Source organism: Rattus rattus, chromosome 13 (assembly GCF_011064425.1).
Source record: "Rattus rattus isolate New Zealand chromosome 13, Rrattus_CSIRO_v1, whole genome shotgun sequence".
In the NCBI taxonomy this organism is placed as follows: Eukaryota; Metazoa; Chordata; class Mammalia; order Rodentia; family Muridae; genus Rattus; species Rattus rattus.
The window spans coordinates 21,047,228-21,063,191 of NC_046166.1; the positions used below are offsets into that span (position 1 = coordinate 21,047,228).

At 43.0% G+C, this 15,964-nt stretch overlaps 1 protein-coding gene across 1 annotated transcript in view; it reads right to left on the reverse strand.

The window, feature by feature from the left end:
• Sh2d4a (SH2 domain containing 4A) overlaps positions 1-15,964 on the reverse strand; it is a 62,376-nt gene that overhangs the window by 8,609 nt on the left and 37,803 nt on the right. The window contains exons 5-7 of the mRNA XM_032919072.1: positions 12,366-12,477; positions 10,437-10,638; positions 6,244-6,374 (exon numbers count right to left, since the gene is read on the reverse strand). Of these exons, the coding sequence (XP_032774963.1) occupies positions 6,244-6,374; positions 10,437-10,638; positions 12,366-12,477 (445 nt within the window). The remainder of the gene's footprint in view (positions 1-6,243; positions 6,375-10,436; positions 10,639-12,365; positions 12,478-15,964) is intronic.

Here is a 15,964-nt window from a genome sequence, read left to right on the forward strand (position 1 = left end):
TAAAGAAGTGGTGTCGATCATATGGTTGTGACAGGAAATATTGTAAGAAAGCATGTGTTGACCAAGAGAAGTCTAAGGACAAAGCTTGTGATTTCTTCAATGCTTTAGAATCCCCCTTCTACACAGATCCTAATGGGATCCCTCAAGGCAGAGGTACTCACTCTTGCTTCCATCATAAACACTGACTGCACTGGCTTCTAGGTAACCTCCCATGTTCAAAAGCCCAACAAGAAACTATAAGACTACTTCCTGAATAATAAGTTCAATGCTTGCCTAACATTTTGGGCTCCATCCTTAAAAGCGCATGTGCAAGCATACACACACACACACACACACACACACACACACACACACACACACCCCAACCACAACTTCTGGATATTAGTAACTCAAGTACACCATTTACAACAATGGAGGTTTTGAAATCCAAGGTCTGCTCTATTCTCACCATTAATAGAAAGCACAGTAAGATCCTTGTCGCAAGTTCTTGGCATTGAGTCATTGATGAGAAAGATCAGAGTCTTCCAGAAAAGAACAGCAGTACACAGCATTCTTTGCAGGAGCACTAGAACATCCCAGAAAGAACCTGTGTAGCTTTAGCCCCTCTCGGTTTCATCTTCTCCCATTCAGAAGTCTGACCAAATGTAAGGTATATAATTATTGGAGAAATAGAGATAATTATGAAAAGTGCCTGATGTTACTAACATACAGGAAGTTTGCATGTTGAACGGAGCATTGCTGGTTCCTCCAAGGGCACACAGTGACCACCAGGGAACAAGCTTCCAGTTGCCCTCCCTGCCACACACAGTGGTGACATAATTTTGCTTCTGGTCATAGTCTAGTTGCTTAATGGAATGTGTGTGACCTAGATATGATGACATATGATGTAAACCATCACCTGAGGCTTAGCCACAGAGTTTGGAATGTCACGCATGCAGTTCAGTAATTTGTGCTTGATGTCCCGCAGTTATGACATTGTGGCTCCTCTGAAGCCAGATGGTCAAAGGTTGCATCACTAAGGGACACTGAGGTATATCTATGAGCTTTTCTTAATGAGATCAGTTTCCTACACTCAGCTGTGGTGTATCTTATCACCTTGCAGAAGGAGCTGTGAGGTATGGCAAAAGCTGGAGAAATGGAGAAAAATACAGGACATCATCTTGATGACTACCTATAGGCAACTTGAGTTCCAGAGATAACTACTCCCACACCAAAAGTGGGGGTGGGGGGAGACTTACCTGCCAAAGAGAATGAGGCAGACAGATGTGTCAAAATAGAAGCAATTTAAACATCTGTAGCACGATCCAATAGTGTCAAAGACCAGTGAAAGTATAGGGATATGCTTTTGGAGTGGTTTCTGATATAAACTATAGAGACTACATGTCTGGAAGGCAGGTTTTTGTGCTAAGTCAGCAAAAGGCATCCATAAGGGATAAACAGGATGGAGATGTTTCATTGAACCTATTTGGCAAGCGTTAATAACGTTTCAAAAACCAGTTAGGCAAAGCAAGTATGTGAGTGAAATTATCTAGCAACAAAGACTGCTGGGGAAACCGTAAACTAGAAATGTGTTTCCATCTCTCTATACTCCAGTCTCCAGCAGTTTCTAAGATCCCTTCACTGCCTCCATTTTGTATCTTCAGGAGGGGAGAAGAAATGTTGGTAGAATGAAGACGTGAACTTGCAGGTAGAACTTGAGCGGTGTTTATCTTTTGACCCTCGTCCAGTGAGGCCTCAAAGCATTTTAGTGGGTGTAATAGATTAAGTATGGCGCCCTCTGGAGACTCAGAGCCTAGGGTTAGATTATGCTTTGTGACTTAGTTGGTAAGATAGGTAGGAGGACTCTCTGGAGTTTATCATATACTTCACAAACACCAGAGACTAAACAGTGTGGCTGAAAGACTGCAGGAACATGATAACTAGGTGTAAGAAAAGAATGGATTAAAAACTGCAACTGTCTTCAAGGGACAAGACATACCTGAGCTGAGAATTACAGTCTAGGACAAGAGGATGTGAAAGGATAAAAATGACACAGACAACAGGAAATAATCCCTTCTGCTAAGAAAACCAACCAAATAGACTTAATGACAGTATTCAGAAACTCGGAAGTCAGGGAGACAGAAGCAGTTTCTCCAGTCGGCCCAGCCCACCTGATGGCCACACCCTCTCCCAGGAGCTCACCCTTGCCCTGTCAACTTCCCAAACAGTCAAATCCTCTGACCCTTTGCAGTGGCTTCTATCCAATACCTCCATGTCACTATTGTCTCCTGAGGTGACCTAACTTTTTAAGAGCCGGCCCTAAATAAATACTTCCAGCGTTTTGCAGTAATTAAGGTCTGTTTTGCTGAAGAACCACGAGTTCCCTGTGTAACTATTTCTCTGAACAGTGAGACTATGATAAAGGGAAGGCAGGAAGCACAGGCAGGGCTGAGGCATCTGGTGCTGCTCCTGATAAGCCAATCAAGCCCTGTTCTCTGTGAACACTTCACACATGTGCGTTCACTTGCTCTGCACAGAAACCTCTGCACACATTTACCAGCTCCCGCAGGCACAAGGGAGAGAGCACAACTCACATAGTCTCACACAGTGGTGTTCTGAAAGTTAAGTTCCGGAAATGCCTCCCTTCCTTCATTCCTCTTCATTTCACCCTTGTGGAGTAGAACTCAAAGGCTCGCACATTCAAAAGCAACTGTGTGTATGGTATGAAATTATAAAGTCACCACGCATTCCCCAGTACAGGACAGGTCCAGGAAAGGCATGAGAAGAGCTCACATTTACACCTCACACTGATCCTTGGCACAGAGGCCGCCTGTCGCTAACCAGGGGAAACAAATACAAACACGCGTAACAGTGGGAAGGGGGCTGAGGAGATGGTTCAGTGGCTCAAATGCCTGCTACAGAATCAGAAAACCTGAGTTCAGCTTCTTAGCACTCAACTCAAAGCGGAGTGTTGTGTCTGATGTCCCAGTGCTGCAGAAGTGGAGATAGACAGATATCTGCTGGCCCGCAAGCCATCTCAAAGAAAACGCTCTAGATCAGTGAGAACCCGACTCAGAAACTGGAGAGTGACAGCAGAAGAATCCTGACCTTTGCACACACATGCACAGGCATGCATGCACAGCACTTGCATGCACATACACATCCTGGCAGGAAGGAGGGACATGGGAACAAGGGAAGCTGACAAGGGGGTTGGATATCAGCAAAGTCAAATACACAAATGTATGAAATGTCATAAGGGAAACCATTATTTCCTATGCTAACTAAAATGATTTTAAAACAGTAAAAATTATTAAGATGGTGAATTTTTAGTAAAATGAAATTTGACACAATAATAAATCGAAAGATGTCTATATACCTTTTATCTGTGAAAAAGTGAATTGCAGGTTGGTTGTACATGATAGAAGCAAAAAAAAAATCATTAAAAAGATAATCTAATCTGAACAGCATTGAAATGAAAAATTGTGCCTCAAAATGTACTACGGTGTAAAAAGGTAAATCATAGAGTATAAGAAAGTATAGCTGGCCCACATAATTAGTAAATGATTAGTGTTTAAAATATATATAATTCAGCAAAGAAAAACAAAACTTCAATAGATATCCTGGACAGTGATCCAAATATCTGAAGAACTGTTTACAACAAACACACAGCCAACAAACATGAGGGGTTCAGGCTCACTGTGTGTCAGTGCAAACAATTATTACAATTCCACTGTGCCCTGTGTTCCATGGAAGGAAATGGAACAAGTGCTGGTAAGCACAAGACAAAGAGGAAACTTGGGAACCGATGTAGGAATACGCACTAGGGTATTAGCTTCCCAGGCATTGGACAACACTCAATGCAGATTGGGTGTACATTCAATGTGCTTGTCCACAAGCGTTTCAGATTTTGGAGGTTTTCAAATGACAACATATTTCGGTTGACCTAAAAGATGAGCATTCAAACCAAAAAATAGAGAAGATGAAATGCCCCACCATCTGAAATATTTGGGCAACATGTTAGCTCGAGTTCTGGAGTGTTTCTGATTTGTGCTACTAGGAATGTTCAATATTCATCCTTAAACATACATGTGCCTCTCCTTTCCAGAAATTCTATATCTGGATATAGTCTGTGGAGAAATAAGATGTGTAGGTATGAAGAGATGTGCTCAAGGGTGATGTGAGGCCATTTCCGTAGTACCAACCAGTAAACACATAAGCAGCTATACTTCAGAGACACAAAGTATGGCCCACCCTGTCTCCACCATGGGAATGGGAAATTCTGTCTTCCTAAAAGGGAAGTCGAGGATTTATGTCGGCCACCTGACTGCATATTTATTATCCCATTATTTATTTATTGCATTATTTATTTGCTTACAACTATGATAAATATTTGTATAAGAATGAATCAACAACAATGTCATATTTATAAAACAGTATGTGTACCACTCACTGCACACTTGTGTTTTCTAGGCAACGTTCCCATTGGATTTTTAGCCCTGCCTCGTCCTCTAGCTTTCTGCAACTCTTTCCACGAGAACTGCCAGTTCACATATCAGGATTCTTAATGACATCAGCTCACGCTTCCAATTTTCATACCCTGCTGTTTAAAACAACAATCAAACGAAAATATGACTGCTCTCATAATCAGGGAAAACGGCACACAACAATTGTACAAGGACACACAAGACACAAAGGCTGATTTCCTATGCTTATCTTAGAAGGAAACAGAAGGCAGCAGACAGTGGAGGTGGCTGTCCTGCAGGCATGCAGAATCAGCAGAGTTCCCTCTGTTGTCTCTGACAGCATCAGCACACCACAGAGGGATGGAGGCTTGCAGCCCTGCCACAGAAGAGCACGGGGCTCCTTCAGGAGCAATGACAACCAAAGGCCAACCCTCAAATGCCCATGCTGAAGGACACCTGGCAGTTCTGCTGACATTCAGCTACTAAAAGCAGCTATCAGGAAAAAGTCTCACAGCTGAGCTAGGGTTTTAGAAGGGGTTGTTCTTGCTGTGCTTTTCAGAACTCATTTTCTGTGGTCTGTTTATGTGGAAAATGACAATTCTAAAAAGTAAGATGCCTTACTCGAAGTTCAAACCAAGACACTCTGTTTGCTAAGTGGGAGACATTGCCTTGGATATAGTACTTAGGTAGTAAGTTCAATTCGGCCACAGGTAATTCCTTCTTTTATTTTTTGTGTTGTGGTTCGACTGATCACTTTGTATATTATAGGTCCAGTTCCTATCCACAGGTCTGAAAGAAACAACTGGCTTTTCTTGAAATGAAGCAGTCAGGGAGTATGACCTAGGTTGACAGAGGAGGCCTAATTAACCAAGTATCTTAAGCCAAATGCTGAAGCCATCAGCTAATACTGTCCAAGGACTCAAACAACTCCACCTTGCAGACTTGCTCGAGCAACAGAAAGAAAGGATCAGTCACAGGACCAACCAGGGAGCATACAGGAGCTGGACATAGACCTCCCACATCTGTAGCTAGCATGTACCTCGGTATTCACGTGGTTCCCCTAACAAGTGGAACTGGTGGGGGCAGGGGGAGCTGTGTGGTCTCTGTTCCCTGATGTTGGATCTTCTTACCCCTACTTGGACTGCCTGGATAGGCCTCATGGGAAAAGATATGCCAGGCCTGCTGGGACTAGATGACCCAGGATGGGGTGATACCCAAGGGAAGCTCCCATTCAACAGGGAGAGGGGATTTTGAAGGGCGGGGCAGGAAAGAAAAGAGGAAGAGAGGCTATGTTTGGGATGTAAAGTGAATTTTTAAAAAGCTCCAGATTCTCATTTAAGAGAAAATTAGGGCCCAAGTAGGTTGAGCAGCGATAGAAAGAGACCATTGTTTTTTCAAGGTCACTCAACTGGTTGTGAAAGAGGTGGTGTATAACTGGCCTTCCGCCTGCTAATGCTGTCTCAGTACATCAAACCACTGACTTCCTAGTGGAGGAAGACAATAGCATGTGCTGAAGTCACTCTTTCTACCGAGTCCCTACGAAGTCCTGCTTTTCCCACCCTCCCTGGATTATATTTGTGGTGAAGGATTAACCCCCATCATTGCAGTGGCCATGAATGCTGAGTGCTTTCTAACACTCAGAGCAGACAGCTCTCTGTAAAGCCTTTAAGAACAGGCTTCATGGAAGCAAGGTGAAAGCATAGCACAAATAAAGAAGGGAAGAGAAAGCCCTTACTGCTTGTTTGCCATTCTTGAAGTGAGCACTGCTCAGTCTGTCATTAGAAATAGTCTCAGAACTCACCATGGAACCAGGGAGCAATGGTGTCTGAGTTTTTCTGGTAACCTGCTCGGAATGGCAGCTGTTCCTCTTTGAACCATCGGATGATTTCCTCCTGGGTGAAGCTGGTCTTGGTCCTTATCACTCCCTGATTCCTGTCATGGGTAAGATGGTTCTCAAGTTAGAGATGACTAATTTGAAATAATGTCCTCCCTTCTGCTATATGCATAGATCAGTCAACCTCAGAAAATCTTCTACCGATAGCAGACAGGACCTAATTCAGAGACCCACAGTCAGACATTCTGCAGAGTAAGAGACCTGGAAACACTCAGCCATAAATAAGATATCTTTACCAACCCTTTCCTTGGGGCTCAGGAAGCTATGGAAGAAGAGGCAGAAAGGGTCTAAGAGCCCGAAGGGGCGGATGGCATCGAGGAAGCTGTGTCTTCCAGCTATGACAGGACTGGCATACACATGAACTCAAGAGTCCGTGACTGCAAGCACAGGGCCTGCGCACGTCCATGTCAGATGGGATCCAGTGCTGAGGGTGGGGAGTGGATGTGAACTCCCATCACTAACCGCAAAGCTATCTCCAACTGACGACCACTTACAAAGGAAAAAAAATCAATCTCCTCACTGGGTGTACAAACCACCCTTAAAGGAGGCCCCATGTCCTACACACAACAAACTCAACAGTGTTTTCAGGGAATGTTTTTTTTTTTTTTTGTATCATGATGCTTTGTTAGGGCTTTTGGTTTGTTTGTTTTTTTTTTTTCTTTAATCTCACTGGTCTTCTGATTCTATAATATGATTTGAATTTTGTATTTCAAACGTTTTATTTGTGTGTGTGTCTTATACATCTTCACTGTTTGTTTTTAAATTATTTTTTATTGTTTTGTTTGTTGCTCATTTTCCAAACTCAGAAGGAAAGAAGATGTAGAGTTGGATGGGGGTGGGGGTGTGGGGAGGACCTGGAAGGAGATGAAGGAGAACTGTGATCAAAATAAATTGTAGGAATTTTCAATGAAAATTAAATTTATGGTAATTTAAAATAATCTGATTATAAATGTGTTATTTTATAATCAGAGATGAGGGAGAACTGTGATCAGAATATATTGTAAGAATTTTCAATGAAAATTAAGCTTATGGTAATTTAGGATAGTCTAATTGTAAATGTGTTATCTTATAATCTGTCCTGTAATTATAAATCTGTCCTAAAGGAGAATTAAAGTTTCAACTGTAATTTAGGCACAAAAAGAAATAATGATCCATCATATATATGTATATGTGTATAGCCTGACACACATACATATGCATGTATATGTTTATATGTGTATGTATACATATGTATGCACACAAAAACTGGTCTGCATCAAGTTAACCAATGGAGGACTGGAAATATTAAAAAAAACAATTGCAACTGTACTAAACATAGATATTTTTGCTTCTCCATTTTGGAGAATATTATTCTCCAAACAATATTATGTAATGTTTGCTTATTTATATAGCACTTTCATTGTATTAGTCATTATACGTAATTTGGAGATCAAAGTGTAGAGAGACTATGAATTCATTACAGGAAAACACACTATTTTATAAAAGGGTCTTGAGCATCCTTCACAATTTGATCTCCAAGGGCCCTTGGGAATTTCCTCCACAGATACTGAGGGACAACTTTATACAGAGAGGGAGGAGAAAAAGGGGAGAAGGAAGAGGGGGTGTGAAAGGAAGAGGGAGAAGAGAAAGGAGGAAGAGGTGGGGGGAGAATTACTTGTATTTCCATTTCCAACATCTAATCGAAAGGCAGAGTTAGTGGTAGGTTAGGTGCTCTATGGCTCCCAAGATCAGAGAGAAGAAAACACATTTATCTGGACCAGTCAGAGCAATAACCATGCGGGGTTAGATTTAAATTCATTTTACTACGGGTGAGAAGATCCACTAACTTCCAATTAGCATTTGGGAAAAGAAGCGTTCAGAACTGAAGCTGTTTTCCCGGAGAGTGTGGCCGTGCAGACAAAGTCCACTGCACGCAGTGAGCAAGCTGCCTTCCTGAGTCCTTCATTCCGCGCCTTTCCTCAAATTCTCCATTTCTGCTCACCTCCCTCACTTGCTTCTTCTCTCACAGTTTGAAGAGGTTTCTTTCTACTAAAAGATGCTCTAGGACCAAGAAGGTAAAGGGAAGATGTCTGCAGACTAGAGAGGGAAAACTAGCAACAGCGCCATTTTGAAACCAACTCAGCATCAGAAGGACGTCCTGCACAGATGGTTCTACGACAGAAGGCAGCGCAGAGGTGTAATAAATATTCGCCCAAGTCCTGTTCAACAAGCCACTAGGTGAGCAGGCTCTAAATCTAAAACAAAGAGACTGAATGAGCTACTGGAATCTTCCATGGTACAGATTAATGTGGCTCTTGGTGCTTCTGCTGGCAACAAATTGTGTATGCCATGAGTTTCATGGTACTTAACAGCTCTGCAAACATGCGTGTACATGTGTGCATGCTTGCATGTGTGTGTGTACACGTGCACACACACGCACGCAGACATACATGCGTGCACACACACATATATATGCAAATATGGCTATGTTTTATTATTTTTGGCATTCAGAGGATTTAAGAGAAAATATCTTACAATATTTGACTTTTCCGGAAGCTGACCTTGCATACACATTAGATTATTTGACAAATTCTCATGTTAGTTTCCACATTAGCTTCCTTTTCTCCACATAATCCTCAGCGAGAGACTAAAACTCCACATACGTGGGACAGCTAGTGTCTGTCTTTCTCTCGGTTGGCTCCTGGCTAACCTCTGTCATAACTGCCCAGAGTCCCAGGCCCAGCCCTATCTATTCTGACACTCAGAGAGCTATTCTACACTGCCTTAAAAAAGAGCAAGCTGAGTACTGCTGACGGAAACTGTCTCCTACTCTCTAAAAGGCCACTCTCCTTGACATCCATATACTGTGTCCTAAAAACATATAGGAAAGACATCAGGTGAGACATACCCCATGCTAGGGCCTAGCAAACCAGAAAGGCTGCCTGAGGCTCTGTAGCCAGAGTTACACTAGACAAGGCCACATGTGGGAGCCCATGTGTGACCTGTTACGAAGCTCAGGAGGTGTGTATTTCCTGACGTTTTATTTTTACTTGTAAGGGGGGAAAATAAAACTTCATTTCCCAAACTGTGTGCTGTGTCATTTAGTGCTGGTCACCACATCTCAATCTGGAACCTTCGGTGGAGTAAGTAGAAGTGATTATTAAGTAGGGGAAATAATTTACTCTTGTGTTTCCGCTTAGGTCATAGTCCTCAGTTAGAAAAAAGAATGACTTAAACAATTAAAAGAATAGATTTTGTTCATTTGTTTGTTTGTTAAAACTCTTAACAGAGAAGTATTTTTAGTTTTTATTTCAAGAGACAATGCTAACCACAGTCTAGATCATGTGATCAATCACATGATCAATAATTGATCTTAAACATTTCTTTCTAAATGTGGGAATTTTAGGGTGGAAGATATAGCTCAGTGGCAGACTGCTTGCCTAACATGTGAAAGGCCCTGGGTTTGAACCCTACTACAAGCAAACAAATAAAAATTAGAATATCAATAATATTCTATATAAGTCAAAAAAAGAATTTGGTAGTCAGTAAACACGAAAGATGCTGTTTTCTTCTGGATATCACTCTAGCTTTCTTTTTTATCTTCTAGCACATGTTGTCCCTAGAAAGTAAAGTTACCTTTATGGCCAAATAAGAGAGATGCTTTGTCCCAAAATAGAGCATTTCAAAATTCTGAAAATATGATCTTGGCTCTGCCATCAAACCCTGACTCCAGCAATAAAAAGTAGTTCTGGGAATAAGTCTACCTGCCCCAGGATTCTAATGTTATTATTTTGGTGACTAGAGGCAATGTTGCTCATTAAACACTGTTCTGCCCTCCATGTTCCCCCTAGTTCCCCAGTGTTAGCCTATTGCCACTGGGTGAAGGTGGGGAACAGCAAGTCACCTGACATCTTCACCCTGCAGTTGGGTTCTAACTTTAGCCACAGTGGATATATCTTACAGGAAAGAAAGGAGTCAAGGAAGACTGGTTAGAGGCGAGCCTGCGCTGACTAAGCAGTGGGCCAACACGAGCACCCACCCCCATCCCATGCCCCAAGACACACAGCTCTAATTAGCCCATCCCAGGGCTTATGAAGGAAGCCATCTGTGTGGCTTCTTACCCTAAAGACTTTGGAGGGCTTCCCAGCGGCTGTAGGAACTGGGGCTTCGGAGGAAGAGGAGGTCTTTTGGGCTTCTGTGGACCAGACAGTGGGTTCTGCAGCCCGTCGCCACTCCTTCCCCTCTGAGAAAGCCTCTTGTAGTCTTCCCGGGCTTGTTTCGCTAAGGAGCGTCTCTTCTCATCAGCTGCCTTAGATTTTCGCACTAGAAAGGTAACAGTGTCTGAGTTAGTCCATCAGCCTTGCCAAGGGTCACATTCAGAGCCCACAGAGACAGCAGACTCAGTACACTGAGAAGGCTCCAGGCAGAGTTGGTTTTGTGTTCATATTAACTATCATTCCCAGTACCTACTATCACATTTTAAGGCCCCTCTTGCACTCGCTCCAGAATTCCGATCTGCATTTAATGGAACTGGCGACTTACTGAGAAGGAGAGGAAAGGAACACAGAGGAGGAGGAGGAGGAGGTTGTGGGGTAGAAAATGTATAGCAAGATTACATTACCGGGCAAATACTAAGCTATGAAGCCTAGTGGGAGGGACAGGGCTGCCAGAGACCAGTATTAAATCCCTGATTCAATTATGGTCAGGACGCAGTGCATCCCAAGTCACTAGCAAAAAACAGGAAGGACTTCTTGGTAGCAGGTGAGCTAGGAAAAAGGCACGGAGGCTGGTCGAAGGTCACATCCAGAGTCTATTATAGGTTTAACTAAATGTGAATTGGCCAGAGAGACAGAAAGTAAAGGGATTTTACCCGGAAACATGTGGAGAATTTCAGAACGCCTCAGTAAATATACACAGGCTCCACAATCTGCCTTTTAACATTAATTTCTTTCTAAAATAGACGGGGCTATGTTTTAGCCATAGAGTATTAGAGATTATTACAGGATGCAACCACCCGTTTTCATGGAGGACTTTTGTTTTCGTTTTTACAATTCAGACTTTATGGGCTAAATCCTGTCATGTTTGACTTTGAAAACACACTGAAAATATTTCATCGTACTGGAGTTTCAGGGCTTAGCACAGAAGGCCACAAATTGGATCTTGCAAATATTTTTGTTTCATCAAAATTTTTGGCATTTGTTGTAAAGGAACCGTAGACCAATTCAGGACTCCGAGCCTCTAGAAAATCTTGTTACTTGGGTGTAGCCTCTCTACAAGTCTCAGGGGACTGTCAGTGGGTCTTCTCTGTCGATGGCAGGAAGACTAATCCATCCTCATACCTGGGTTGCCTGTCCCTCTGTCCATCCTGTTCTTTCTGGATTGGCCCTGGGAGTACAAGCTCCAAAGAGAGTCAGTGCTGGGTCAGAGGCAGAGGTGCAGGGAAATGGTGCAAATATATCCCACCTGTCAACTCTGTGTGCTTTGTGGTACAATGTCATGTGTGTGGTACGCTATAAGGAGAACTGAGGTATGTCAGTTAAAAAAATACTGCTTAAAAGTATATGCGCTACTGAGAACTTGAGGAAAAAAACAAAACAGAATAGCAAGAATTCAAATTCAAATAAACAATTTAAAAGCCAACTTCTCAAAAAACAAAAAAACAAAAGCAAGGTTCACATGTTAATACTTTTCCTGTCTCTTCCTTCATAATTCAGAATTTTTAAATGGTGATTTTTATGCTATTGATAATGTTTCTTCTCCAAGAAAGAGGCATCTTTTAAAAACCAGGAAACATTCTTCAGCGGGCTATTTCCACAGCTGTGTGTAATTCTGCCGAGCAGAAACTCTCTTTAATTTAAGGGTACAACGATGAAACCAAACCTTTCTGCTACTCAAGTCTCCAAGGAATCAGCATTTACTGGTAACACCTGAGAGACAACTCAGTGGACAGGTACTTCTCCAGGATGCGCTCTGGATGCCTCCCGGATGCTTTGGCACTAGAAGGCCCAGCTGAGACCCTGCATGGTGCTGCGGAGATCCTGGGTACTCACAAGATGCTTGCCATTCAGAGTCTTCTTTCCAGTTCTTGTATATCTGCTTGGTTTTCTCATCCTCTGTCTGTTTCAGTTCCTCACTGTCCTTTTTCTTGGTGAGGTCTTTAGTCTGTTTGAAAATAAAAACAGAGATGGGAAGAGGAGAAAGAACTCGACAGGTTCTTTAAGAGGATAGGCGGCATCTGGGCTTCTATTAAATTGTCTCCGCCCGTTAGGGAGATACTTGGTGTCAGCAATGCCGGAAGCTAGAACTTCAGGTATCTCAGTGTGGCACTCTCTGTTCCTGATCCTCTCACAAGCTGTTTTCCCAAGTACAGCTAGAAAGAGCATTCCATAGAGTTATAGTGAATATCTGTGTTTTCAAAAATGCCTAGCATATGCCTTTACTAAACAGACATGGCCGACAGATATTCCAAGTTTCCTTCTCTGAAGTAAATATGTCAAGTCATGGGACCAGCGTAAACACTGATCTGCTGTAAACTTCCAGGGGCAGTCTCAGCTGGGGACTATGTATTCTCCAACTTTTTATACAAACAGGGAATTTGATATATGATTTGAGATGGCTCACAAAGGCACGGGGCTCTTTTGTTTTCACATACACACACACACACACACAACTATGACCTCTGAGAAGGGGAAATACACTACAGAGTAAATACAAGTTCAGGACAAACTATTTTGTAAGACCATGTCTGAGAACTAAAACAGGGTCATGGTTTCGGCTCAGGAACATGGAACAGCCTTGTGAACCTTATTACTGCGTTGCCTAGCGTGAGCAAAGCTTCAAGCTCAATGCCCCGTGCCATAGGGCATTGGAGAAGGAGAAGGGGGTGGGGGAGGAGCAGGAGAATGAGCAGGAGTAGGAGGAGGAGGAACAGGAGGAGGAGTGGGAGGAGGAGAAGGAGCAAGAGGAACAGGAGGAGGAGCAGGAGGAGGAAGAAAGTTGATCATGGATTCCAAAAACATGACAATGATGACTTTCCAGCTACAAAGATGGGCTCAGTGTGTAAAGTGCTTGCCGAGCTAGTACGAGGACCTGAGTTTGAATCCTAGTATTATCCACGTAGTTGCTTGGCCTGGGGACATGTGCCTGTAACCCCAGAGCTGGAAGGGTGGGAACAGGGGGATCCTAGGGGCTTGCTGGCAAGCCAGCCTAACTGAAAACAATATATTCTAGGTTACATGAGAGACCAAGTTTCAAAATAAAATGTGCAAAGCCCCAGAGGAAGACATCTGTGCCAACCTCTGGCCTCTGTCTGCTCATGTACTGGCAGGGGCATCCTCTCCCAGGTATGTATATAATACACCCTCATCTACACACAAATGTATACAAAGACTTCCTTGCCACCAAAGTATTTTACCACAATAAAACATAAACCTCGATGGGAACCTTAGCTTGGATTACTGTAGAGAACCATAAACCAGCAGTAAGGTCGTAACCCTCTGAAACTGTGCTAAACTTAATCTGCACACATCTTATAGTTTTTACTTTTTTTTAAACATAGTTTCCTGCCTAGAGCCAAGCACTTATCATTTGCTGCACATTTTTTGTTTGTTTGTTTGTTTATTTGTTTTTAATTTAAAGAAAACTGGTGGTGGTAGAAATGACTACTAAAATGTGTTACCCTTTACTGAAATTGTTTACAAACCTGCAGTACATTATGTACTGCTCTCGATTTTCAAACTTGAATAGAAAAAAAAAAAGAAAAGGAAAAAGCAATACAAAAACAAAACAAAAACAAAACAAAAACCAACCAAACAAATCACACTTAAGAAAGGAGCTCTGCTCATTTAGAACACCTTTTCCTGGGCAGATGTGAGCAAACTAGTCATGAAGGAAACACTTTCCCCAAGTCTAGACTGAGGAAACAGAGAAGTTACTGGGGGTGCTCATGGGAGCACTTGACAACTGAAAGGCAGATGCACCAGCAACCCCACTCCAGTACAGTAAACACTCACAAGTTCTATCCTTTGAGTCATTAACTCACCTTGCAGGTAGAGCCACTGAAAAGCCCCAAACCTGTTATTTACTGCCTATCTAGCTTTGGACTGGGTGGGGTGCTTATAAGTTCTCCATTTTGTGAGCCTCTCTTTCCCTGAATGGAATGTCTTAGCCAAGGAACCAGCTATGCAACACATGCATTTGTATTTATTTAATCTCCCTCCCTCTCTCTCTCTCTCTCTCTCTCTCTCTCTCTCTCTCTCTCTCTCTCTCTCTCTCTCTCCTTGTCTCTGTGATCATATGTGGGCACTCCTCTGTGTAGAAGTGAGAGGGCATGTAGAGGCTAGTTTTCAACATCAAGTGTCTTCCTCAGTCATTTTCCCACCTACTTTTAGAGACAAGTTCTTTCACTGAGCCTGGGGATCTTTTGATTCACTAGATCCTATTGGCCAGCAAGCCCCTGTTGTCTGCCTGCCATAGTTCTAAGACACACACCCCTGCATCCCCATTTTTACCTGGGGATCAGAATTCAGGTCTTTCTGCTTGCACAGCAAGCAGTCTACAACCAAGCTATCTCCCAAGGCCCTGTTTTCTTCTTAAATAACCTCACAGTTCCAGCGTCACATCAGGACTCTGACCCAGTCCGTCGCTGAGGATGAACAAGAAGGACAATGCCTTTTACTTTTATTTGTGTGTATGCATGTGTACAGATGTGTACAGGTGCCCTTGCTGGACAGAAGAGGGTATTGAATTCCCCGGAGTCTGAGGAAGCTGAGTGGCATGGTGTTGGTGGTTGTGGGATTAAACCTCAGGTTCTCTTCCAGAGCATAGCATTCTCTTCATGGCTGAGCCATCACTTCAGCCAACTCCCCCAGTGCTATATGCCCAGGTTGTTTACTAAGAAGTTTAAAACCACAACCCACTGAAGGACAAAACATTAAACACACACACACACAACACACACACACACACACACACACACACACACACACACACACACACACAGTACCTGGTTGATAGGTGATAATCAGACGTTGCTATATTTAGTAAACCCAGTCCTTTCTTCTCTACAGTGTAATTATATGGCACGGTGGAGAAGAAGTGAGCCCCACGAGTAAATAGCAGATGAGATCAGGCCCGGACCTTTCTGTTTATCCAAAGAAGCTAGAAAAGTAAAGGCTTCTTTCTAAGTTGATGTCTAAGAGAGGAGATCCTGTTTCATCACCTTCGTTCTCTGGGACCTGGGGGTGACTCTCTCATTCATTCTCGCCAGTTACCTGCCATCCTGTTTTGGTCACATCAAAGATGCCTTCAGCTCGGTGTCTTTGTGCCCGGACCCTTTGTGCTTGGTCCCTCTGCCTGGACTGTACTGCCCTCTCATCCACTGTCATTGCCTCCCCAGGCTCTGCCCCATCATCTCCAGGTGGCCTTCTCCAGTCACCACCCACCTCCCAGCCTCCACACCCTGCTTCATTCTCCCCAGAGTTCTTATGCTCACCAGACTTCACGGAAAAAAATTTATCTTTTCTCCCCTACATCCAAAGCATACGCTTCCTGAGGGAAGACATTTTATCATAAAATATGCCTTAAATTTTCACACCCATTCTTGGTACATAGCAGGCATTCAGCAAATCTCTCAACTTTCATCATTTAA